Source organism: Dermochelys coriacea, chromosome 4 (assembly GCF_009764565.3).
Source record: "Dermochelys coriacea isolate rDerCor1 chromosome 4, rDerCor1.pri.v4, whole genome shotgun sequence".
Lineage (NCBI taxonomy): Eukaryota > Metazoa > Chordata > Testudines > Dermochelyidae > Dermochelys > Dermochelys coriacea.
Window position 1 is genome coordinate 45,537,579 of NC_050071.1, and position 27,726 is coordinate 45,565,304.

Here is a 27,726-nt window from a genome sequence, read left to right on the forward strand (position 1 = left end):
TACTCCTCCACTGTGAAAAGCTCAGTGCCAGTCTCTGCAGTAACAGAATGAAGTTTACCTGACCTGATTCTTTCCAATTTCACTGCTACCGGTTGGGTTCCCATTATCAGTAGTGAAAACTGGCAATATACTGGTCAGTTTTCTTTCTTCTGCAACTTGTGAAACCTCTGACTAGCAGCAGACATATTGTGTAGTTCTCTATCTGAAAATTAAGGAAGACAGCAGTACTTACATTCAGTTCATATTTGGAAGGTTATCTTTGCAACTGTAAGGGCTAGAAATTTGAGTTTGTTGGGGTTTTATTTTGTTTTGTTTTGTTTTTTAAATAAAAGCTTGGATTCTGCAGAAATAGAGGCGCTTACCTGGGAAAGCTTTCTACTTATCACAGACTTTTCAAGCACTGTATATATAGCTGTGGTTTTTTTATTCTCATGTTAATCTCTAATTCTGACGTCTATCCCCCTGAAGAAAATATATGAAAGACGTTTCTGTGAGTTTGACACTCTCGGGGAAGTGAAGTATGAACTTTCTATGTGACTCTGTTTTGGAGAGTGAAAGTCAAGAAAGTAGCAGGAAAATCTTTCAAAAGTATATAAGGACATTTTTAAACCCCTATGCTTCTGAATTCTTGTGCCACATTTTTCAGAAAGTGATAGGTGGTAAACTTGAAGTTGAAATTTCTGGGGATTGGTTTTGGTTGAAGTTGGGAGTGGGATTAAAAATTAGGTTTATATTTGGAAGCTAGTTCAACAACCTTAATTAGGGAAGGACTGGCAATCTCCTTAATAATAAAAATAAGAATATTAGTTCTGTGTGGAATAGATGTATAATTTAGTTCTAAACCAAGGGAGAAGTTGAGAGGCATGATTATTTGTTGACTGACAACAGCATGGTTAACATTTCTATAAATCTGAAAAATTTACTATATCTCAGTAAGAGACAGCTTGTTTACAGAGCCTGAAAGGGGGGCCATGGCCTTTTAAAAATTCTTTTAATTAAGTAGCATATTTGTCATGAACCTGGGTGGCTGCTATTATGTTCTTTAACTAAAAGTATTTTTAGTAAAACTTACATTAATCAACACCTCCTGAAGATAAAAAATATGCAAGCTTATTGTTGTTTGAGTAGAACAAAGGTAAAGTGTGAGAAAGTTTTGGAAATTTCCATAGAGACAAAAAGTAAATCCAAAGTGAAAAAGATTTTTCTAATAACTCAGTTGGATACTAAAGCTTTGCCAGCTTTCAGGGGAGCCTCCTGCCTTCAAGTTTTAGTGCATGAAGAAAGTAAGATTGACATCTCCTTTATATAAAACAGTGGGTTCAGGAGACAGACAAGCAGAGTGAGGGAAATATGCAGAAATTGGAAAAGATTTTTCTTTAATCTTTTGGAGAATTAGATATTTATGATGTTTGATATTATTAATGCAAAAAGTATGTACAATTTTTTACCATTTCCCTATAAAGTAATGAATAATGACTCTTAATCTTGTGAGGCTACTAGTACTATGTCATATATGTTGTTGTAATTGTCAGTATGTTTTTTGGAAAAATATGTTCATATCCACCACTTCAATATTTCAGATGGAAATTGACACAGCACTGAGTGATTTGGAGGCAGCTGATTTTGCAGAGCTGGTAAGGAGCATGTTTTTATAGGGCAGGCGATTTGTGCTGTTCACATTCAGTAGTTTGAAGAAATCTTGGATCAAAGCCCATTAGTTTTCTTAACCAACTGAAAGTCAAAGCAAGCTATGTCACAATGGTGTAACAGCCATCCATACTTTTTCTTGATTTGTAGTAAAAGTTTAAAGAACTTTCCTTTTTCATGAATTTCTTTTTGCATTTACACCAGTAACTATAGGGACACTGAGTGGAAGCTAGATCTGATATAATTGCAAACTTAACTGATGCTTAGCTCAGCTAAAAAGCCACTCTTTGCTATAACAGTGATACTTTCTTTTTCAGTTAGTAGTAAAAATCAACATTTTCTCTTTCTTTCAAGTAGTTATGGATAGTCCTTAAAATTGCTGTACAGCATTAAGAACAAAACTCACCAATCATAAGAAAGCAACTAAAATCTCAGTAACAGAAAGTCTAGAAGGCTATGTGGTGCAATATAAGACATTGTTCTTACCACATTTTTGTTAACACTTAATGATGTAAGCCTAATACTTGTTAGAGAATGATGATATAATATATCATTGGCATAAAACTGTGTGACTGTGTATGTGTGTGTGTGTGTGTGTACAGAACTGGATGCTTTTCTCTACACAGTATAATTATACACATTCATAGTTTTCAATAATTTTTATCTTGGAACAAACTTGAAAGAAGCAAGTCATTCAAGCATCATTTTTTGTATATTTCCTTTATTACATATCAAACGGTGAGAGGTAAATATGTTTATACTTTTGAAAGTTTTCTCCTCAGTATGAAAGTCCCTCTTTAAATTCTTGCTTCAGAAGAAACTTTTTTAAAAATGAAGTCATAGCTGGATCTGTTATGCCCACATGTAAAGAAAATATTATTGAATATGTATAATACTGAACATTTTGGAGTTTTTTTTTTTAACTAATAAAATGTCCGGGACAATAAAATACAAGGCAGGTGGATGTCTATAGTCTCACTTCTTGTTAAACTTTACTGTTTGTGTCTAATAGGAACCAAGCCATTTGTTTCTTAAATAAAATAATTTCCTAATGATTATTGAAAATTACATTTATAAATACTGTTTTATTGAGAAGAGCTATATGTATCCACTACATTTAAAATTAAAGCTGCCCAGTTGAGATCTGTGTTGTGATTGTGAGAGCATTTGTCAATTAAATTAAAAAGTGAATGGAATGAGTTAATGTTGGGTAACGTATTTCCGGGTACTATGAAAAAGGACTGGTATGTCTTCCTAGATTTGCTACACGAGGTCCCTCTGGTGGCAAGAGCTATGCAACAGCTAGCTGGCTGTTATGACCTGTGAAACTTAAAGAACCTATAAAAAAGCCATCTGCTTTACAGATAGATTAGAACTGAGTAGGAAATCTGAGTACCTGTTATGCTGTGCTGGAAATAACTATAAAGATGACTCTGCAGTGACTTGAAAAACAACAATAAAGTCTAAGTGTTATATTTTATTTAGCTGTTTGTTTTAACTTCACCTCTCTGATGCTCAGCTGCTAATAAATTAATATTTAAAGAAGGCACTCCGAAAAATTGAAGTATTAAATGACACTGACTGTTATTTAATGGAATTAGTTTCACTTGCCTTCACTCAGTCATGTAACAATCAGGAGTTATAAATGTACTATATTTTTGTTTGCAGTCTGAAGATTACTATGACATGAGACGGTTGTATATGATTCTGGGATCTTGTCTCTTCTATAAGGTGAGACCGTTTGAGTACAGCATGGAGTTTTGAAAAATGCACCAAGCAGAAACATAAGCCAAGCATGAATTAACACTTGCCTGAGCTTGACAAATATGAACAATGTGTGGTCATTTTGTCTAACAGACATAATTGAACTCACAGAATAGAACAAAACCATTTACTTCACAAATAAAATAGTTAAAGTCTTTAAACGATTCTTACTGTATGATATGTAGCACTAAAATATCTTTATGAAACCAGTTACAACAACAATCTTGCAAAATGTGGTGTGTGTGAAGAGATGAATGAAGAGGTACAGGAGTCAGTGATGAATTACCACATTAATTGATAAGAGAATTACTGTGTGGTATTCTGATAGCATTGTTCTTTGCCCATCCCTGTCACTAACTGAAGGCCTCTGGTTGTAACTGTTATCCAGATAGATAAGACTTGAGAAACTGAATCAATAACTTTCTTTCAGCTTGGCCTCTGGTATTTGTAAACATGTTGTTTATTGAGCATTGTCAGTATATTCAAAACCTTACAAAACAAAGAGTAATATACAACTCCTACTCTACAGAGCTTATGTTCTAAGGTCTCAGTCATCCAATCCTTACTTATGCAGGTAGTCCCATGGATTAGGTCTACTTGCATGACTAAAGTACAAGGATAAGGCCTGTCTACACTGAGACTGGTGTAACAATGCAATGCCAACGAAATGCTAGCAATAATGGAAACTCTAATGCAGACCATCCATTGGCATTTTTACCATCATGTCATCCAGACCTGCTCTAGAAAAACTCATGCAGCTGGTCTCCTGTGTGCATGTTTTTTAATGTAATGTAGAAAATCAAAAGAGGTACAGAAAGGGCAGTGTTAGCAGAAGACTTCGCCTGCCAACAAATGTCAATTCTGTTTTGGGTGAAAAGCTAGTGACCATTTCATAGATATTAAGGTCAGAAGGGACCATTATGATCATCTAGTTTGACCTCCTGCACAATGCAGGCCACAGAATCTCACCCACCCACTCCTGCGAAAAACCTCACCTATGTCTGAGCTATTGAAATCCTCAAATCATGGTTTAAAGACTTCAAGATGCAGAGAATCCTCCAGCAAGTGACCCGTGCCCCATGCTACAGAGGAAGGCGAAAAACCTCCAAGGCCTCTTCCAATCTGCCCTGGAGGAAAATTCCTTCCCGACCCCATATATGGCGACCAGCTAAACCCTGAGTATATGAGCAAGATTCACCAGCCAGATAATACAGAAAATTCTTTCCTGGGTAACTCAGATCCCACCCCATCTAACATCCCATTACAGGCCATTAGGCCTATTTTCCATGAATACTTAAAGACCAATTAATTACCAAAATCATGTTATCCCATCATATCATCTTCTCCATAAACTTATCGAATTTAATCTTAAAGCCACATAAATCTTTTCCCCCACTGCTTCCCTTGGAAGGCTATTCCAAAACTTCACTCCTCTGTTGGTTAGAAACCTTCGTCTAATTTAAAGTCTAAACTTCCCAATGACCAGTTTATATCCATTTGTTCTTGTGTCCACATTGGTGCTGAGCTGAAATAATTCCTCTCCCTCTCCGGTATTTATCCTTCTGATATATTTATAGAGAGCAATCATATCTCCCCTCAACCTTCTTTTGGTTAGGCTAAACAAGCCAAGCTCCTTAAATCTCCTTTCATAAGACAAGTTTTCCATTCCTCGGATCATCCTAGTAGCCCTTCTCTGTACCTGTTCCAGTTTGAATTCATCCATTCAAATTCCAGTCCAATCTTATGAGGTGATAGGCACCTAGGAGTTGAGATATTCAGGACCTTGCAGGAAGTGCTCAGTAGCTAGCAGAATAAAGCCTTCAGGCAGCAATACTTTTAAGCTGTTGTTCTAAAGGTAAATATAGACGATTTAATTAAGACTAGGTAATTTTTATGATGTATAGTTATGAGGATCATATTTAATCCTTGTTTTGGGATATCATGTTTTGTCCTGTTTGGGAAACAATATTAATTTCAGTCAAAGAGCTAGTGTTGTGTGGTAGTTACACAGGGGAACTAGGAGATTAAAAGCTCGTTTGGTTCATTACTGATTCTGCAAGCAGGTGTTTGGCAAGCCACTTCACTTCTGTATGCCTCAGTTTTACACCTCTGTAAAACTGGAATAATAATTTACAGGAGTGTTGCTTATCTGTTGGCTTGTTCTTGTTTTATCATAGCACCTAAAAACCCCAGTCGTGGACCAGGATCCCATTGTGCTAGGTACTATACACACACAATATAAAAAGATAGTCCCCACTGCCTGCCCCAAAGAGCTCATGATTTTAATATGTAAAACACTGAGATCTTTAGATTAAAGACACTATATAATGAAGAGTATTGTTATTTTTATTGAATGTGCATTCTTTTTTGTGATTTAATTAAGGGCTATTTGATTGGCAATCACTTACCAAAGGAGGATCTTATTGATATTGCTTTATATAGTCGACACTATTGCCTGTTACCCTTGGCAGCAGAACAGAGGATTGGTCAGTTAGTGATATGGCGAGAAGTATTTCCACACCATCACCTCCAACCAAATGAAGCTTCAGGTGTTACAGGATACAGGGAGCCTGAAGCAAGATACTTTTTACTAATAGTTGGTTTGGTAAGTTACAATTTCCAGAGCACCCATGGTTTGATTGTCTGTTCTGCTGTTGCCTTTACATTGTAAAATGTGATTACATATTTCCAGTACTAAGCATACACTGATTTCATCATTTAAAAAACATCCTTATTGCAGCTGTGAATTGGTGTAGAATTTTTCAGCTGGGGAAGAAAATTATTATTAATATTCATAAAGCTTATAAAATTAAGCATAAATAAAATTTTCATGGTTTTGATGCTCTTTTGTTCACTTAAGTTGAAATTTTTACTTTTATAATATGATGTTTTTCAGATACTTCATCCACTTTGAGAGGAAATTATTTTAAAAATAACCAGCAAATAACTATTTAAGAGGCAGTTTCTCATATGCACAGTAACTTAATTTTCATAACTTGTGATTAAATAAACATTCATTTGCATGAGTATTGTAATAGGGGGGAGAAAAAAGCCCTAAGGAATGATTTTGACGTAAAGTGTCTCTTGTTGGAGGGCAGGGAACCTGTCCAGTTTTGCAAATCTTTGTAATTTGCTGAGATACCATATTAGATTTGATAAGGAGTATAATATAGAATGGATTCTACAGTATGCAGTATTTTAAATCAAAGATTAATTTTTTATACCTATTTGTTTTACAGAGACACTTTATGCTGTGTGTTTTGCTGGAGACAGGGGGCTGCACTTCCAAAGCCATTGGGAATCCAGGACCAGATTGTATATACGTTGATCAGATCAAAGCAACTATACTTCAGTTGGAAGGCATAGATTCTAGCATAGAGGAAAGATTAGAATCTCCCTCCATTCCATGTCTATCTTGTGCTGACTGGTTCCTTCCTGCATCACGTGACAAACTGGAAAGCTTTACAACCCCACCCATCCTTAGTAAACTACAAAATACTTCCAAATCCGCAACCTCTACAACAAGCAAGAGAACACTCTTCACTGACTCCTCCTTAAGGACACGTAAGCCCAGTCCCTCAAGGAGCAGTGGAGGATCTGACAATGGCAGTGAAGGTCCTGAAGAAGGTGGAGGCCTTAACCCACTTGCTACACTAGATCAGGTCCGAAAGCACGAACGAAAAGAATCCCAAGGTTTTGGCGGGTCTGAGGGAAGTAGTAGCTTGTTCAAGGTATTATTATTATTACAATGTATTATATATTAAATTGTTTAACTTTTGAAGGTAGGTACAGCCAACGGAATGTTCAGAAATTAAGCAATGCTATTCTGGATGTTTGCCTCTTATGGTAAATGTTTTAATAAATGTGAGGCTGAATGATATTCACTGGGGGAAAAAAGTTATTAATAAGGCTTTTTCTATACTGGAACCTGAATCACAAAACTTTTGTCATTCAGGGGTGTGAAAAAAAACATACACACACCCCGAATGACAAAAGTTTTGCCGATTAAAAGCACCAGTGTGAACAGCACTTTGTCAGCAGGAGAGCTGTCCTGCCGACAAAGCTACCGCTGCTCACTGGAGTTGGAAGTATTTTGTCGGTGGGAGAGCTCTCTCCTGCTGATAAACAGCAGCTACACTGCGCGCCTTTTAATGGCATGGCTGTAGTGGCACAGCTGTGTTACTAAAAGGTGCATAGTGTAGACATAGCCTAAGAAATGTACGGTAAGGTTGCAGATTCTAGTTGCATTCTGTGACCGTGGAGACAGCTATGAAAAAATGAACAAAAACTGATGCATTTCACTCGTTCGTTGGTAATTATTTTTTCTGTATAAATGGAAACAGGATAATTCTTTATATTTTTTATAAATGATGCTTGATTACTTTAAAGTTAGTTTAGTGCTATAATTATGTATTTATTTGGTTTTGATTATATAATGCAAACTCCTGGTGCTTAAGAAGTCAGTGTTAGTTTTCCCTGAGTTTCATTAGGATAGTTTCAGTTCTAACTAAAACTAGAACTAAAATTATCAATGAGACTACTCAGATGGTTTAAAGTAAGGCAGCTTGCTTAAGCACCTTGCTTAATTGGGGGCTTAAGGGACTGATCCAAAGCATGCTGAAGTCAGTTGAAAGACTCTCCTTGACTTCAGTGAGCTTTAAGGATTAGGATCACAATTAGCACCTGTTTCTTTCATCTGGATCATCATCGCTTCTAAATATTTGGCCTTCTGACTAATTGGGCACAGCTGTGCTGAAAACTACAAAAGCAATAGGAGAATTTTTCCAAAGATTATAAAAGCAATAAGCAATATTGACCAAGGAACTTATTATACATTGAACAATGCGACCAATTGGTTTTAACCTGAAATAGACTTTACCTTATAAAGTACATTCTACAAATGGCTGAAATTATTTAATTTTTTTAATACTTCCATTTTAAATAAATGATATCGTTGGCTGGATTTTGGTCCTTGATTAGATGTCCTTATTATGTTAGTTTACTGTGCCATTTTTTTTTAGGTCACTAAAAAGAAACATACCCTTCCAAATCCTTTTCATTTAGGAAACCTGAAAAAGAATCTTTCAGAGAAAGATATGGAACTCTACAATGCTGTCAAGTAAGAGATTATTGGTTTTATTAAATATTTTATTTTTCAGACCACATTCACCATTTTTGTCCAAAGACATGCAAATCACCAAAGGTTCTATGTAAGGCTACAATTTTGTCATGGATATTTTTAGTAAAAGTCATGAACAGGTCATGGACAATGACCAAAAATTCACAGAAGCCGTGACCTATCCCTGACTTTTACTGAAAACATCCCCGACAAAATGGGCACAGAGTCCAGCACCCTGCCCCACTGCATGCAGCGGCAGGGAGTTGAGGGACCCCTGACCGCAAGGCTAGGACCTGCGAGGGATCCCCTGCTGCCTAGCAGGACTGGGAGCTGGGGAAAAGATCCCCCCACCGCCTGCAATGACTGGGAACTGTGGATCTCCTGCATCCCAGTAGGCTGGGATCTGCGGGGTCCCTGCTGCCGCTGCCAGCTGGGAAGCTCTGGGGGATCCCCCGCTGCCCTGCAGGACTAGGAGCTCAGGGGGGTGGGGGGGCATCACAGTGGATGGGAGCTATGGAGGTCCCCTGCTGCTGTGGCGGCCGGGCTGCTGCGGAGCTCCAATGTCATGGAGATTCCAGAAAGTCACAGAATCCATGACTTCCGCGACCTCTGTGACATAGTCGTAGACTTAGAGGACGCACAGTCACAGTGGTCAAGCAGGAGAACAGTTGCAGTAAGAGCCAAGATTTGGGGTTTTTTTTTTACATTACTGTGTAACCAGTTTTCCTTACTTCCTACAATATATCTAAATATGCTTAGTGATGAACACTACCTCTCCCATAATGCATTATTCTGAACCCCACACATAGAGAGATAAGACACTAAGAATGTATTTTAACTAGGCTGCAACTTTATTAACGTATCTGAGAAATTACCAGGCAAAACTTATCTAGTGCTGGTTGTTCTTCCTTCTGTAATTCCTGCCATCTGAGGGAAGGCTGCCCTAACCACTTCCTTCCACACCTTTATACTGGTCCCAACGCCATTGTTGTGACCCCACTTCCCTCCCCTCATCTGAGGGTTAAGGGTATGGGGAGAGAGGTGTTGGCCCCTACCAGACATTAGGCGCTGTAGCCCAGCTCCCCACCTTCTTTAGGTGATACCCTCCCCTAATCCTGCTGCACCCTTCAATCCAGCCACTGAGCTAGGAAGCTCCCCTTCTCTCTCCACACTCTTGCTCCTCAAACTGACGAGGAAACAGAGTTCTCACTAGAGGGGGACAATTCTTAAAGAGACCTCAAGGTTTTCTTTTCCCTGCTGGCCCAGACAAAGCCTCCCCACCTCTGAAGCTGCAGAAGTGAGGAGGGCATTCTTATTGTGAGGGATTTTGGAGTCAACTAATCAAGTTTTCATGCTAGAGGAATGTTTCAAAATTAATAGTGGGCTACTTATTGTATGCTGGTATTTGGCACAGTTTCTCAAAAAATATCAAGCCTGTGGAACAAACAAGCCTGAGTTCACACAAATTACTGGGCTCAATGCAGGGGTTACTGGATTAAATTAAATGACCTGTGATATGCAGGAGACCAGACTAGTGTCCTCTCTGGCCTTAAACTCTGTGAATATCTGCATTTTTGTGTATTTCATCACAGCCCTCCCCAGTTTTCAAAGCAGTGGAGGGGATTTAGCCACACCTCTTACATTAATTTTTTACAGTCTGAATACTAGCCTTTGTTAGAGTGAATTTCACCTCTGTGCAGAGGCCAAGCACAATGCCAGTATCCCACTTAAGACTCACATCAACCCTCAAAAATAAAACTTAAGTGATGCACTGGCTTTGTGCTGGCCTTTTCCACAGAGACTAATTTCACCCGTGATGATTATTCCATCCCATAGGTGAGTCCAAACTGCAGGTAGCGTCTCTCTTCTGCCACTCTAGTTAAGAAAGTTCATCAGTAAAATGCAAAATTGCAAGGAAGTTCGTAGATTCCATTTACTCATCTTCCAGTGATTTTTTAATCCATGCCATATCATTAGTGCTATGATTTTGGCCTAAGAATATCCTGGTGAAAAGGGGAGATCAGGAAAATGTAGTCTTTAAAAAACAAAAAAGTCATAAGTGATGTTTTGCATCTAAAATAATCTTCAATTTTAATGTAAATATGAAACAGTATGTTTAACACAATATTTTCAATTTTGTGTATACGCTGAGAGAATTTGACCAAGTGTATTTAATAATTTAAATTGTGTGTGTACTTTTACTAATTAACAATGTAACTATAACTGAATCTCTGCATCATATTCCCTGTTGGCATAAATCAATGTAGCTCTTATTCATGTTAGTGGACTTACTTCAGTTTATGTCAACTGAAGATCTGGCCTTCTGTCTGGAAATCCAGCCTCAGCCTCCTGGTTTTGGAGGGTTTTTTAATCTTATTTTATTTTTTCCATTAAGGCACTTCCTGATGATTCTTTCGAGGAGTTAGAAGTTCTGACTGACAGAGGAACTATTACATTTTTCCTTTGTAACCACTGTCTTCTCTTAATTCCTGTTTTGTTAGTCTCCCATGTTACCTCAGGCTTAATATAACCGCTGTCAATAGATTATTTTCAAATGTTACCATCCTATCCACCCACCTCCCTCATTCATTTTCACTTGTTCTTGGAAACCTCCTGGCTGTTTGCAACATTCTATTCATCTCCTTTATTCTGTATGACTAAAAAAAGCACTGTAATATCAAATGTACACATTTATATATAAATATTATTTTATATAAACATATCACACTCAGTTTCTTTTAATTAAGATGGTTGGATATATACTAGTAACTCACTGTTTTCAGTCAATAAAGTATGACAAGGAAAGTATTACTAGTCCTTATGGTCTCGCTTATCACAACTGAAACTTATATATGAAAATAAAATGGGTTCTAGCCCAGGGTATTAGTGGGGAAAATACTTAATGGAAAATAACATTAGAAGTGATATTAGAGAATAACATTAGAAGTGCAGTTGTCTTCAAGCTTTAAAAACAGAACAAGAACAGTAGTTTGGTTTAAAGAACAGCTTTGTTCTTTATAACCCACAGCACAGAGGTAACTTTGTGACTAATATGTCCTTCTTAAATGTCTTTTCTATTTTGAGTGAGCTACTTATTTATGCTTTCTTTTTTGTTTTGGATAATACTACCTCTTTGTAGTAGGGCAGTAACCCCCAGTTTACCTCCATGATCACTGTTTTTTAAAATAATCAGTGTTATCAGTTTTAATTAGAAGGAAATGCATCTTGTATAGAAATAGGAAAATCTTGACAATGTCTGTTTCCATTCCCATACCATGTTACCACCAGCAGAAAGCAATCAAGTATAAGAGAGTGTGTTGTCTAGACAAGGTTTAATTCAAAATCACTTATTCTAATTTCTGAAGGTTGACGTCTGGTCCTGAGAACACCCTCTTCCACTATATTTCTTTAGAAACAATGCAAGGAATCTTTATTACTCCAACGCATAAAGAAGTACAACAGCTTAGTGGCTCCATCCACCCTCAGCTAATCAAGAATTTTCATCGTTGCTGTCTTTCAATTCGCTCCATTTTTCAGCAGGCCATGATGAAAGAAGTAAGAAACTTTGTCTTCCTAACAGAATTGTTTTCTTCTACTTTTTTCTTTACTTAATCTCCTACTTAATATTTTCAAGACTACTATCACTTCAGCATTTAAATAGTTCCCCAGTAGAAGATTCTTTGTGAGCTTTCTTTTTAATTTACTAAGTGTTTTACTTATATGGGCAGACTGTACAACCAATCATGCATGTCAAAAGGGCTTCACCTCCCCAAGACAGTGCTCCGAGAATCAGAGAATTAGATTGCTCTGTGGGATGTGGTGTTATGACTCCTGTACTGTCGATAATTTAGCAAAGAGTTTCACAGAAGGTCTCTAGGAGAGAATGGCAAGAGAGGAACTAAAATCATTTACACTCTTCTACCTTCTACAAAAACAGGGTTTTTTGTTGTTAATTTAGTGCTTTTGAAGGATGCTAGCTTGACAACACGGGAGATTTAAGTTCTTCACAGAAAGTGTATGGCATGTGCAGTGACAGTTTAAGCTCCCCCTCCCACCCCCCCCCCGCCACTGTGTTTCAACCCTGATCTGAAGAGACAGACTACAAACCGTCAGGAACAGTATCCCCGATACTGTCACGGCTAACCTGGTGGCAGAACTTTGTGACTTTGTCCTGACCCATAACTATTTCACATTTGGTGACAATGTATACCTTCAAATCAGCGGCACTGCGATGGGTACCCGCATGGCCCCACAGTATGCCAACATTTTTATGGCTGACTTAGAACAACGCTTCCTCAGCTCTCGTCCCCTAATGCCCCTACTCTACTTGCGCTACATTGATGACATCTTCATCATCTGGACCCATGGAAAAGAAGCTCTTGAGGAATTCCACCATGATTTCAACAATTTCCATCCCACCATCAACCTCAGCCTGGACCAGTCCACACAAGAGATCCACTTCCTGGACACTACGGTGCTAATAAGCGATGGTCACATAAACACCACCCTATATCGGAAACCTACTGACCGCTATTCCTACCTACATGCCTCTAGCTTTCATCCAGATCATACCACTCGATCCATTGTCTACAGCCAAGCGCTACGATATAACCGCATTTGCTCCAACCCCTCCGACAGAGACAAACACCTACAAGATCTCTATCATGCATTCCTACAACTACAATACCCACCTGCTGAAGTGAAGAAACAGATTGACAGAGCCAGAAGAGTACCCAGAAGTCACCTACTACAGGACAGGCCCAACAAAGAAAACAACAGAACGCCACTAGCCATCACCTTCAGCCCCCAACTAAAACCTCTCCAACGCATCATCAAGGATCTACAACCTATCCTGAAGGACGAGCCATCGCTCTCTCAGATCTTGGGAGACAGACCAGTCCTTGCTTACAGACAGCCCCCCAATCTGAAGCAAATACTCACCAGCAACCACACACCACACAACAGAACCACTAACCCAGGAACCTATCCTTGCAACAAAGCCCGTTGCCAACTCTGTCCACATATCTATTCAGGGGATACCATCATAGGGCCTAATCACATCAGCCACACTATCAGAGGCTCGTTCACCTGCGCATCTACCAATGTGATATATGCCATCATGTGCCAGCAATGCCCCTCTGCCATGTACATTGGCCAAACTGGACAGTCTCTACGTAAAAGAATGAATGGACACAAATCAGACGTCAAGAATTATAACATTCAAAAACCAGTTGGAGAACACTTCAATCTCTCTGGTCACTCGATCACAGACCTAAGAGTGGCTATACTTCAACAAAAAAGCTTCAAAAACAGACTCCAACGAGAGACTGCTGAATTGGAATTAATTTGCAAACTGGATACAATTAACTTAGGCTTGAATAGAGACTGGGAATGGATGAGTCATTACACAAAGTAAAACTATTTCCCCATGGTATTTCTCCCTCCCACCCCACCCCCCACTGTTCCTCTGATATTCTTGTTAACTGCTGGAATTAGCCTACCTGCTTGTCACCATGAAAGGTTTTCCTCCTTCCCCCCCCTGCTGTTGGTGATGGCTTATCTTAAGTGATCACTCTCCTTACAGTGTGTATGATAAACCCATTGTTTCATGTTCTCTGTGTGTGTGTATATAAATCTCTCCTCTGTTTTTTCCACCAAATGCATCCGATGAAGTGAGCTGTAGCTCACGAAAGCTTATGCTCTAATAAATTTGTTAGTCTCTAAGGTGCCACAAGTACTCCTTTTCTTTTTGATCTGAAGAGACTATCTCTGAAGATGAAAGGGTAGCTCATTCTCAGTCTCTTTGACCTTCCTGTTAAAACTGCCAACAAATTGGCCAGCCACTAATGTTTGTAATGGTGAGTTTTAAATGTGGACATCTGTCCAGTAAAAAACACATTGCAACTACCAACTCCTTTCAAGCATGTTGCCAAGTAATCTCTTCTATGTGTGAGACAGGCACACAAGGTGTATGCTCTTCCAATTTCTTGCAAGCAGCATTTATTATGACTCTAATAGGATTTTTTCCCCTTCATGAGACTTTCTAACAACACATTCCTAGAGATTAATATATCATTGCACCAACTGTCATTGATCATATTGTGTGCATATGGGCCTCGTCCACTTGAGACATTGTCTCTCTGCCCTGTGAAATCATGGCAGTTGTGATCATCTGAGTCACTGCAAGCTTTATCTAGGTGGAATCTGGTGCCAGGGTGTTTTCTAACAAGGGATCCTTGGTTGTGAAAATCACATGAGGTCTGAAGTCATCAGAATTTGTACTTTGTGACTGTCAGGATAAACTGCAAAACATTCCTGTTCTCCCAGTCTTTTTTCTGATAGCGGTAGATTGGTGGGAAGTTTGGATGGTGAGTCATGGAGAAGATCAATGTTCTAGCAGGTTTAGGGTTGCCAACTGTTTAATCACACAAATGCAAACACCCTTGCCCCGCCCCTTTCCACAGTGGGGTGGGGCGGAGGGGTTCGGAGTGTGGGAAGGGGCTCTGGGCTGAGCCTGGAGCATGGCATTGGGGTGCAGGAGTGGGTGCAGGGTGCGACCTCTAGAAGGGAGTTTGGGTGATGGAGGGGGCTCAGAGCTGGGGCAAGGGATTGGGGTGTGGAAGGTGGTGAGAGGTGCAGACTCTGGGAGGGAATTTGAGTGCGGAAGGGGGCTCAGGGCTGGGGCAGGGGGTTGGGGTGCAGGAGGGGGTGTGGGGTGGGAGCTGGGAGGTGCTTACCTTGGGCGGCTCCCAGGCAGCGGGGCTAAGGCAGGCTCCCTGCCTGCCTTGGCCCCGCGCCACTCCCAGAAGCAGCTGGCCCTGTGGCCCCGGTGGGGGGGTCTCCGTGTGCTGCCTGCGCTCATAAGCACCGCCCCCCGCAGCTCCCATTGGCCGCAGTTCCCATAGGAACGAGCCATCCGCTTCTGGGAGCAGTGCAGGGCCAAGACAGGCAGGAAGCCTGCCTTAGCCCCACTGTGCCAGCAGACTTTGAGCACCTAAAATCTCCCAGTTTGGCTGCAGTAGCATCCGAGATAGGGCATAATTCCAGGAGACTCCCAGCGAAACCGGGAGGGTTGGCTACCCTAGGCAGGTTTTTGTGAAATTAAGTTTTAAGAATTTTTGAATGTACTTAGTATTTGATCGAAAATTTGTTTTACTTAGGGCTGTCAATTAATCGCAGGTAACTCACACAATTAACTCAAAAAAATTAATTCTGATTAAAAAAAATATTGTGATTAATCACACTTTTAATTGCACTATTAAACAATAGAATACCAATTGCAATTTATTAAATATTTTTGGATTTTTTTTTACAATTTCAAATATACTGATTTCAATTACAACACAGCATACAAAGGGTACAGTGCTCACTTTATATTATTATTTTATTACAAATATTTGCACTGTAAAAATGATAAAGAAATAGTATTTTTCAGGTTTCAGAGTAGCAGCCGTGTTAGTCTGTATTCGCAAAAAGAAAAGGAGTACTTGTGGCACCTTAGAGACTAACAAATTTATTAGAGCATAAGCTTTCGTGAGCTACAGCTCACTTCATTGGATGCATTTTTCAGTTCACCTAATACATGTACTCAACTGCAATCTCTTTATCGTGAAAGTGCAACTTACAAATGTAGATTTTTTTATTACATAACTGTATTCAAAAAATAAAACAGTGTAAAACTTTAGAGCCTACAAGTCCACTCAGTCCTACTTCTTGTTCAGCCAATCGCTAAGACAAACAAGTTTGTTTACATTTATGGAACATACTGCTGCCTGCTTCTTATTTACAATGTCACCTGAAAGTGAGAACAGGCATTTGCATGGCATTTTTTTAGCCGGCATTGCAAGGTATTTACATGCCAGATATCCTAAACATTTGTGTGCCCCTTCGTGCTTCGGCCACCATTCCAGAGGACATGCTTCCATGCTGATGACGCTCATTACAAAAATAATGTGTTAATTAAATTTGTGACTGATATACAGTACTTGTATGAGGTAAATTGAAAAATACTATTTCTTTTGTTTTTTACAGTGCAAATATTTCTAATCAAAAATAAATATAAAGTGAGCACTGTACACTTCGTATTTTCTGTTTTAATTGAAACTAATATATTTGAAAATATAGTAAACATCCAAAAATATTTAAAATAAATGGTATTCTGTTATTCTTTAATAAGATTAATTGCACAATTGTGATTAATATTTTTAATCGCTTGACAGTCCTAGTTTTACTTTGTATGTAATTCACCTAGATGCAAGATAATAGTAGATGCACACACAAAAAAACTAAATAAATCAATGTCACATCTTTAGAGACTTGGATTATAAATAGAACCACTGATGTGTGTGCAAGTACAATTTTTTTCTACAGTCCTAATTTGTTTGTAGCAACTGTCAGTCATTGCTGATTTGACCAAATAGCTGGTAATCCATGACTAATTCTTTGAACTCTCCAGCTCCTTTGGGGGCAAAAACTTTATATTTTGACATAAATATACATGGAAGTTGTGTACCATTTTTTTAAGCTCTTAGAAGTAGCAGACAGAGCAGTTAGTGAGAAAGAAGTAATCCCAAGCTATTGACCAGGTGGCATTTCCTCACCATGCTGCCTGTAGGCAAAACTGTACTTTAATTCTCACAAATGGTGAGGAATGGAAAGAACTTGTACAGAGTGAATGAATGCAGTTTGCAAACAGCAGTGAAGTCTTCCTTCAAGTTTGTTTGTAGTTTGGAGGTGTGAGGCACGTGTACCTAAGAGGTCTTTTTAGATTGGACTGTTACCCAGACATAAGTCTGTTAGGATTGCTTAATACTTAGAAAAATACCTGAATAGTGAGAATTTTTTCATCAACTGTACATAAATTGATGCTCTGTTGACTGAAATCTTGTCTGCAAATCAGTTTATACCTTTGACACTTCTATAGGGAGGTATAGAAATCCAAAAGCAAGCAGAAAATGCAGTTGAAAAAAGGAGAATGTTGGTTTTGCATATAAGCAGTTAAAATAACACAAGTTGAAAAACCTTTTCTTTTAATTCAGGTTGCCTTTGGTCACAACTAACAAGTACATGAGGTTTCCAACTTTTAGTTTATACCAAAAATACCTGGATAAAGAAACAGCTGACACATGCATAGGCATTTCCAGGTGTAACCAATAAAAATTCGATACACGCATCTGAAAGTGAAAACATCTATTATGGCCACAGCCACATCAGCATGCACCCTTCCTGCCTGTTTCAGCCACATGTCATTACAGTGGACGCCAGCTGAGCTCCCAATGCCCTGTAGGTCAAAAAGAACTGATGAATATGCTATGGAGGACAAAGATTTTCTTGTTGAGGAGAATCAGGCACACGTGTAACCCAGTTTTATAACATTTTGGGACTGGATAACCAGACTATTCCTGTGAGAAAATTTACAGACAGTTTTTGTGCATTTGGTCCAGCAACATACACTGTAGCTGTCTGCTTGGCATTTGGAAAGCTATGGCTCGGGAAGACAAGTTTGGACTATTTAGTTTACAATGCATGATAAATGGATAACTAAGATGCACAGAAATATGTATTCACATTGTATGATTTTTAGATCAACAAAATATTGCTGTGGTTTGGAATTTTATAGAGATGCACAATATTGGACCAAAATGATGGTAATAAAATTGATTAATAATGAATTTTGGACCATTTTCTAAACACTGAAAAATCACTGATTTTTACTATTTTAAATGTATGCAAAAATTAAAAATAAACACTGGAATGGGGAAAAATAAACACTGAAAACCAGAAACCCTACATACTGTACAGTAGGTGACAGGCAACTTAGATTCTGATGTTTTTCTTCAGCATCTGAAATGAATGTGTTCTTGTACAGGATCCCTGGGGTACAACCTGGAACTGGGGGACCGCTGTGCTCCCTTATCTCTCCTGCCTGGGCTGTCTCACGCCCAGCAAAATTGCATGAATGCTCCCTGAGCCATTCATGAATCATACAGAGATAGGCACCAGTCAATCACCCCAGCCTTGCACCCCAGAAATATACTGTCTTACACTGATCAAGACTCCCTTGTGCAATAAAAACTCATTAACTAGTTTGCCACTCCGAAGAAAGGGTAATGGACGTGAAACAGCCCTTGTTAACCTGAGCTGAGATTCCACAAGCGCTTCAACTAAAAATACACTTTTAGGTAAAGTATAAAACAGATTTATTAACTACAGAAAGATAGATTTTAAGTGATTATAGGCAGCAGGCATTGAGATCAAAATTGGTTACCTAAGAAGTAAAATAGAAATGCAGTCTAAATTCTAACTTTAACAGACTTAGGGAAAGTCTACACTATAGCGGCACAGGCTGTGCCGCTGTTGCACATCTGGTGAAGACTTCCTATGCCAACAGGAGAGTGCTCTCCTGTCGTCATAATTACTCCACCTCAGTGAGAAGCGGAAGTTATGTTGTCAGGAGAGCATCTCCTGCCAACGTAGTGCTGGTGTGGACAGTGTGAAATTTGCATTGCTTGGTGGGGGGAGCTTTTTCACACCACTGAACTACGCAAGTTATATCAACTTAGGCTGTAGTGTGGACCTGCCCTAAGCAAGATTTGGATCAAGCAGTCTCTTACCCTAACAGACACATTACAGGGAGCTCACAGTTCCTCAATACACAGACTGGACTCCGTTCTATGCCTGGACCAATCTCCCTAGCTCAAAATCTTTGTCTTCTAGAGTCAATCTTCCAAGTGTTGAGATGGGAGGGGAGAGAGGCCAAGTGATGATGTCACTGTCCCTCTTTTATACCTTCTTCGAGCTGCTAGAAAGATCCCTGCTGTGATGTGGAGGTCAGGCAGTCCCCATTGGTCAAGCAGTCTCTGTTGCATATGTGCCCTCTCTACGGAGCCTCTGGGAGAGTGGATTCTTCTTGATGGGCCATTAATGCCTGTCTGGCCAGTGATAGCTGCTCCTTTGTTGCAACTGAAAGACCAGCTCTGGGTGTTTTCCAACTCGCAACATATTTCAGTAATACATATAGCAATACTTCATAACTTCACATACAATGATGATACATACGATCCAACAGGGTATTAATGTTCAGCAAATCAAGACTTCTTAAATGATGCTTCGCAAGGCATACTTTGTACAAAACATATCATAATCATATCACACTGTTGAATATGGGGGTTCTAGGGTGTTACTTTGAGGTATAGTGTGTCACAGTTCTGATCTGTGTATAAATGTGAAGGGGAAGGAATTTTAATGCTCATGAAAGTACAGGACTAATAGCCTACATAGCTCTGCCAGTGCACCTTATTCCTGATTTACAAGTGTTGGGGTTCTCATGCGAGCCGGACAAAGCACATCAGCCAATATGGTTGGTAGCAAAGCCGTTTATCTATTATTTCCTCATTGCTTTTATACACTCCTCTTACATAACATTTTCAACCCCCTCCCAAGTCCATCATCCGGTCACGGAGACATTTTGTTGGTCGAGCAGCCTTAGCACGGGCTGTACACGTGCATTCTTCCTCTTGATTGGAGCACAGCTGTCCGCTATCTGTTGTCAACAGGATCTGATGTTGCCAGTCTGTCTGGGTCACGTTCCAGCCTGTAACTCTTTCTCAAGGTTCATTAAAGGGTCATCAAAGGTTCACCGCGACCTTCACTAGCTCATAAACATTCTTAACTATCTCACAAACACACCATGTTCCCACATACAAGTTCCCTACTCTTCCTGTCCTTGTTAGTTTCTGAATGAGTAGTGTAAATGATGGCAAATTATGGATGGTGGACAAATGTCAAAAGGAAAATTGGATAAGACAACTACACATTTTTATTTGAGAGAAGCATTTGGAATGCTAGATGACATATATTTATAGCTTGTTTAGTGACCTTAGGTCTTCGACGTGGCAACATCGGCATGACTAGACTCTGAGAGGCAGCTCTTCTTTGTCGTAATGGTAGAGCCCCTCTAGGGAGGGGCTGTGTCTGAAGACCCATACTCTTTGTTTCATTCTCCACTATTGCATTAGTGAGCAGTGTTTCAGATGTTTACTGTATCAACTTTGAAAAGCAGCACAGTTTGAGCAGTTAAAACCTTTCGACCACATGGGTACCCACTGTTCTGTTAATCCAGTATTGATGGCTTTACATCTTTGTCCTTCCCTTTGCTGGTAGACATGAGGTTCCTCTTCTGATATTTTCCATCAGCAATCTTTTTCCCCCAGCCCCGTCCAACCAACAAGTTGAATGTCTTCCACCCCTGTTGGCAGACTTGCAGTACTACAGCCAAGTTGAAAGTCCTGTCATCTATTTCTGCCTAAGACAAACAGAAGTTCCCCAGGGCTTCCTCTGTATATTTTCCTTTCCAAGAAGGCCTCTTTTCCTCTGCCTTCAACATAGCAACAGCTCTGAAGGAGAAGGGGTCTTTGCAAGATTCCAGGGGAACTGCGGAATTCCCCCCAGCTTAGCATTTCCTCCACACTACTTGGTTGTTGAAGCAGAATCCAGTTCAGAGGAATATGCACTTCAGTTTCTCCTCATGTCATTATACTTTTATTTTAAGACCTACAGATTGTCTAGTTCAAAATCTTCAACACCCATCCACTGAAATACACATAAATCCAAGTCGCTTTCATTTAACTTTTCAGGTTTAATTAGAAAAGGAAGCATTGGGCCAAATCGCTTGAAATCTGTCAGAAAATTCTGATTCTTTCATGTACATTCTAATCTCAACGTCATACGCAGTGCACTGTTCCACGTGGCGTGATAGTGATGTAAGCAGCAAATCAGGACTTAAAAATATCCCAGTACAGTGGTGCTGGAACAATTTTTAAGGTGGGGATGCTGAGCTGTGACCCCTCTTGCCCCTGTCTGCACCCCTCACTGCCCAAGGCTGGGGCCAGTGGGCCACAGCTGGGGGCGGCTGCAGAGCCCCGGGCCGGTGGCCAGAACCTGCGACCGGCAGCGGGCTGGCAGCTGGTACCCCAGGACAGCAGCGGAGCCCCCGGGACCAGTGGCCAGGACCCAGGCAGTGTGAATGCCACTGAAAATCAGCTCACGTGCCGCCTTTGGCATGTGTGCCATAGGTTGCCTATCCCTGATTTAGTTAAACCTCTTTGCAACAGTAAGGGCCCACTCACCAGATTCTTGTCTACCTCATGGGCATTGCAGTTCAGAGCATCTTACAATGAGATCTGCCATACAACAATTTGATCTTCAGTCACTCCTTGGGCACTCCTTTACTAAGCACTAGTTTTACTTATTAAAAACTCCCAGTAACTTTAGCAGAAGCAGGGTTAGGCCATTTTAAGCACTCTTGAAACTCCCACCCTGAATGTTTTATCCCCACTGGGATCTATTTTGCGTCCCCTTTGTGAAAGGGAAGCCATCATCAATACTGGAATAACAGGACAATGGGTACTTTCTCTCAGGAGAAAGAGAAAATTAGTTTCCTTGCATATAATTTTATCTTCTCCATGTGGGTGCCAGCTGTTCAATGAGAAAACATCCTGCACTTCTACAAAGGTTTTCTTATCCTTACTGACTTGGCAGAGCACAGGAATAACCTTTTTTGATGGAATGTTTGGACCAAGAGAGAAAAAGTGCTTTTAGCAAGGTATTAAGAACATAAGAGTGGCCATACTGAGTCAGACCAAAGGTCCATCTAGCCCAATATCCTGTCTTCTGACAGTGGCCAATGCCAGGTGCCCAAGAGGGAATGAACAGAACAGGTAATCATCAAGTGATCCATCTCCTGTTGCCCATTCCCAGCTTCTGGCAAACAGAGGCTAGGACCATCATCCCTGCCCATCCTGGCTTACAGTCATTGATGGACCTATCCTCCATGAATTTATCTAGTTCTTTTTTTAACCCTATTATAGTCTTGGCCTTCACAACATCCTCTGGCAAGGAGTTCCACAGATTGACTGTGTATTGTGTGAAAAAATACTTCCTGTTTGTTTTAAACTTGTTGCCTTTTAAACCTGCTGCCTATTTCAATTGTTTATTTAAAAAAGAAACTCCTGTCTAAGCAAGTTCATTCAAATGTCCTTTTCTGGTGCAGTGTTTAGTTTTATTATTTGTTTTGTCACATTTTTGTTGTTATTCTTGCTTCTCCTTAGCTTTGGCAGCATGTCTTGCTTCTCAGTGTGGCTGTATTACCTCATATGCGCTAGTAGGGAGAGTGAGCATTCAGTTTTGAGAGGGAAAAAATAATCACAAAACAGAGCTTGTATCCTTTTCACTATGTGGAACAAAGTCTGAAAGACTATCACTATCAAACTAACAGAACTGTGTGTAGCCACTTGGAGAAAATAAAATTACACATTATTAAATTAATTTTACCTTCCATATCTTGTTTTACAGGATATAGTAATTGTGATATCAAGATCATCCTACACAGAACCAGCAACTTACCTGTTCCTCCCAAATGAATCACACTGCAGCTCATTATCCTTCTGTTTATGCAGAAAAAATATTTCACACTGTATTAACATTTAAACTGCTATTTTACAGAAAAAGAAAAATGCAGACAGTGGGAGCAATTCAGATTCCAGAAAGGCAAGTTCTGACCAGAATCTAGTGAGAGAACATGGGGTTTTGTTTGAGTGTTCTCCTGATAACTGGACTGACCAGAAGAAACCACCACCAACTATGACTTACTGGGTTGTAGGGTAAGTAGAAAAAAACTTACTCAGGTTTAAATTCAGATGTATCTATCTATCTTAGAATTTTCTATGGCAGCCACCACCATCGTAGCTATGTATTGATATTCTGGTATCTTGCTCTATCTTGTGTTTTCTTTGTTCTCCTCCTAACCTCTCAGACCTCTGCACTGTCCCCACTTTGCAAGTGAATCATACCTGTGCTCCTATTCCAGCACACAACTCTTATTCAGTGGTGTGGGGGAACGAACGATGGAAATGCACAAAATTCAGAGGGGATGAAAAGAGAAGTGAACAAAGTTAACTATTACTGGGGAGAACATATCTGAGATATTAAACTACCAATCCACTTACAACATTTTGTAAAGCAGTCTTTATTTCAATGTGCTTTCAAATACAAACATGTGAAATTAAACTCTGCCATTATCATTATAGATGAATTATAATTACTTTTCTGTTGTTGGTTATATTAAGTGTTAATTATTTTTTCTTAAGTGATCTTTCAAATTGATCTCTTGGTGGGTATGGTCCTTATTGCACAACTGTCTCATCTTATTTGTATAGCTTGGCACCACACAGTGCTAGAGTTTGTGAAGTAAATATTAAACATCAAACCTACTCTATAGTGGGAAGATAATTATAGTATAACTTGAAAGAGTTATGACTATAGCAAATCTTATAATTGTTTAGGTCCTCGGCATTAGGCCATATTGTATAACCACCACTTGTCTATATCCTTCTTCTCCCACTCTAGCAGGCCACAGCTTTACTGTCAGCATTATAGCTTCAGTAATCAGAAAGTACGATCACGATCTGTTAAGCAACAACAGTAATTTTCCTTCTTTGACTCTTTCATTCTATCTTTGGTGTCCTTATTAGAAGGGTAGAAAAAAAAGAAGAAGAAGAAGGAAGACTGAGGTTCCCATTGAGCCATACTTTCAGCATGCCAGCAGCAAATTGTTAAGGGCAAGGGGCTGGCTTGGAGTTTATTTAGTGTCAGCATTATAGCTTCAGTAATCAGAAAGTACGATCACGATCTGTTAAGCAACAACAGTAATTTTCCTTCTTTGACTCTTTCATTCTATCTTTGGTGTCCTTATTAGAAGGGTAGAAAAAAAAAGAAGAAGAAGAAGGAAGACTGAGGTTCCCATTGAGCCATACTTTCAGCATGCCAGCAGCAAATTATTAAGGGCAAGGGGCTGGCTTGGGGCTTATTTACTGTAGTTGATTGACTCACTGAATTTGTGTCCTCAATTGTGGAGCTATAAAGCCAACAGTAAAGACTTCTGCCCAGCTAGCTTGGGAGAAGACGACCACAAACCAGCTTACCATTGAATAATCTTCCCAACGCCACATTTCAGTATGTGGCACAAACTCTTGTTTCTAAAGCATTTATGGTAAATGTAACCAAATAATAATAACGAATAATAATGAATAATAATTAATAAATAATGAATTTGGTCTGGAATCATAATTTTAGAAATTCTTGTGATCTCCTGAACTACTCTCATCTTTATTACAAAGTATGTCAATTTGTAGTACGGCCAATTTTCCTTCAACTCGAATATTTAAAAAAAAGAAAAACTCCTATATACTACTGAAGCCAAATAAGTGTATGTAAGTACAGTGTGTGAGCACCTATAATGCTATTAAAATTTAAAAGGTTAAAATCCTGGGTACTGTTGAAACTGTTGCTGTCCCTGTTAAGAAGCTTCAGTTTTCCAGTCTCAGCATGCTCAATGTGTGACATCAGGTGAAACTCAGTACCACTTGTGGAGAAAACTACTGCGCTCACATATTAATAATTTCATGGTTTTGGTTCCCACATGGTAGGCAACCAGAGAGCTTTCATGTAGGAATGTACATGCTGAAAAAAACAATATTAAATTTAAAAGGATGTGAATACTATAGTTTTCTTCTCAAGCACTCTTGTGAGTGTAGCTGGAGAGCACTGAGATTTGAAATACTGCAGAGAACCCACTATCATGGGAATGAATATTGAGAACATGAAGAACTTTTGCCCGACAGAGTCTTGAAGAAAACTGAATAGAGGTGAAATTTAAATCGTTTTAAATATCCAATAAATGGGAACTAAAAGATTTCCAGGAGAACTGTGGAAATCTGCTATTAGTCTTGGTTTGCAATTACTTTCAACTTGCTACTGAAACCTTGTCAAACACAAATAGAATTTCTAGAAACGTGACCGCCTCCCTCTGACACTGGATTTTTGTTTTTCTCCAGGAGACTCTTCCTACATCCAAAACCTCAGGAGTTTTATGTCTGTTTTCATGATTCAGTCACAGAAGTTGCTGTTGAACTGGCTTTTAAACTGTCCTTTGGCTTAGCTACATAGATGTGCTTCTGACTAAGCAACAGTCCTGAACCATGCTGGAATCCATCTAAAGCACTTAAATATAAACAGAAACTGAGTAAATCATGATGTCCTTCTGTGTGTTCTTTTGAAGTGCTTTAAAAAAATAAATCTGCCTTGTGGACTAGCTCTGTTAAACACTGAAGTAACACGTTACTGTAGATTCACTACATCAGCAGCTACCTATGGGAGACGATGTTTTTGGGAGAAGCAAAAAACATTAATTTTAGATACAGTCAAATGGATAATGATGAATAAAAAGATGGAATTACTTATCCTGAGTGTAGCTTTACTACATAAAATATTAGCATAACATGTACATTCCAGTAATGTCCAATGTTTAATATCAACTACAAGATATTACACTTGATATACCATCTAGATATTTGGCAGTCAGCAGTAGAAAAAACATAACTTTCCCTGGTAATTAAGCACATGAAGCTCTGAAGGCATGAACAATTGCTAGATGGTTTTAGTACTCCTCTATTAATCAAAATGAAGGGAAAACCAATAGCATCTGGATTAGGGGCTACAAAACACAAAATTAGCATGTTATCTTTTTTATCCATTGTGATCTTTCATACAGCCAAGGGCTATAATAATACTGATATTTTAATAGATTTCATGAATGGCATTGTAAATAACGAAGTGCTACATTTGTTATGGAGTAATTTTGATTCTTATGAAAGTATAATAGGTACGAAAGTATGTGAAAAAAGGCTTTAACTGGCAATTTTGTTTCTGAAAGCTAGGCACGAACATAACTATTTTTATATGATGTTGATGCTTTTATAATAAAGAAATTTGTATATTTGTAGGGGGAAAACAGTGTGCCTTCTATATTTTTTGTACACACTCATCCATTTTCTGGTTTGTCACATTAGGCAATATTAGTTTGATTAGCCTTGTTATGGTTTACAGTAGGATATTTTTCTTCATATACCTACTGGCTAGCCTATAAAAAAGGTTCATATGAGGCAAATGGAAACAAAACTCATGCAAAATCAAGATGTCTTCTACAAAGCCCATATTTCCTACAAACTGTTGGAAGTTTTGTAATCCACAGGCCTGCTATTTTCAACAGCTTTCTTAAAAGCTGGTTTTATTTAGAATGTATATATTTAGTCCCCTTTTCTCTTTTTTTTCCCCCCCAACCCTAACACTTGGTGCTGGCTTCTTGGGGAGCATCTCATCACATTCCATGTCAACAGTTGGACTGTTCTTTCTGGTTCTGTCATCGCTGGTTGCTTTTCATGGTTTGCCCAGCAAGAGAATGCAAGCTATTAAAGTGCATGATTAAACTTAAAGTTGCATTTTAAGCAGTATAGTTGGATAACTCAAGATGAAGAAAAATGTTGAAGAAATCAAAGGTAATTGGAGTTGGCTGTCATCAAATATATTTCTTGGGACTTGTCTGCATAAGAAAATTGTACCAATTTAACTAAATCGATTCATATTAGGAAAGATAAGGCACTTGTATGCTGAAATAAAAGGAGGGGTACAAACAGAAATATGTCTTTGCTAGATTCAGGTGATACTTATGAAAGTGGCCATCTTGAAAATGTTGGTCTTAATCTCTCTGCATCTGTGTTCCCCATCTGCAGAATTATGATAGCCACAGACATGTGATCTGAGGTTTACTTTATTGTTTATAAAGTATATGTAGTCCTATTACTGATGTGTGTACAGAATTCTGGAAAGGCAAAATGCTTCAACACTACTTTAAAACTACTTAGTGTTAAACTGGAGGGATTGTTTTGCAGATGGACGAAGGATCTTAGAAAAAAGGAAAACAATCTTTACTGCACTACTTCCAGCTGAAGAAGCCCAGTTGATGACCATCCATCAAATTTGTAAAGGTATTTAGGTGCCTAACTCCCAAACCAATGGGAGAAAGGCACCTAAATACATTTTAAAATCTGGCTGCATTTGTTGTACAGAATAAATTTAAACATACTCTCTACGGAAACAGAGGGAAAATTCAAGTATTAGCTAAGTAAGACAAATAGTTCCATAATTATTTGCTGGTATACAAGACTGTGCCTGAGCTAAATAAAAGTTAAAATATAATCCTTCATCTGGTATGATGATAATCCATACTCATAATCCACATACTTTCAAATGTGCTGATATTGTGGGTCCTGCTGGAAAATGAAACAATGTTTTTCCATAAA

The 27,726-nt window shown here is 39.0% G+C and overlaps 1 protein-coding gene across 3 annotated transcripts in view; it reads left to right on the forward strand.

Annotated features, from left to right (window-relative positions):
• Positions 1–26,378, forward strand: part of INTU (inturned planar cell polarity protein) — a 109,143-nt gene extending 82,765 nt beyond the window's left edge. For 2 of the 3 annotated variants that reach the window (XM_038400715.2, XM_038400714.2), the window contains exons 9-16: positions 1,581–1,634; positions 3,316–3,378; positions 5,795–6,016; positions 6,651–7,142; positions 8,433–8,530; positions 11,896–12,085; positions 23,033–23,190; positions 25,423–26,378. In XM_038400715.2, the coding sequence (XP_038256643.1) occupies positions 1,581–1,634; positions 3,316–3,378; positions 5,795–6,016; positions 6,651–7,142; positions 8,433–8,530; positions 11,896–12,085; positions 23,033–23,190; positions 25,423–25,534 (1,389 nt within the window). In that variant the 3' untranslated portion in view covers positions 25,535–26,378. The remainder of the gene's footprint in view (positions 1–1,580; positions 1,635–3,315; positions 3,379–5,794; positions 6,017–6,650; positions 7,143–8,432; positions 8,531–11,895; positions 12,086–23,032; positions 23,191–25,422) is intronic. The other variant, XM_038400716.2, reaches the window with a different exon arrangement.
• The last annotated feature ends 1,348 nt before the right edge of the window (positions 26,379–27,726 follow it).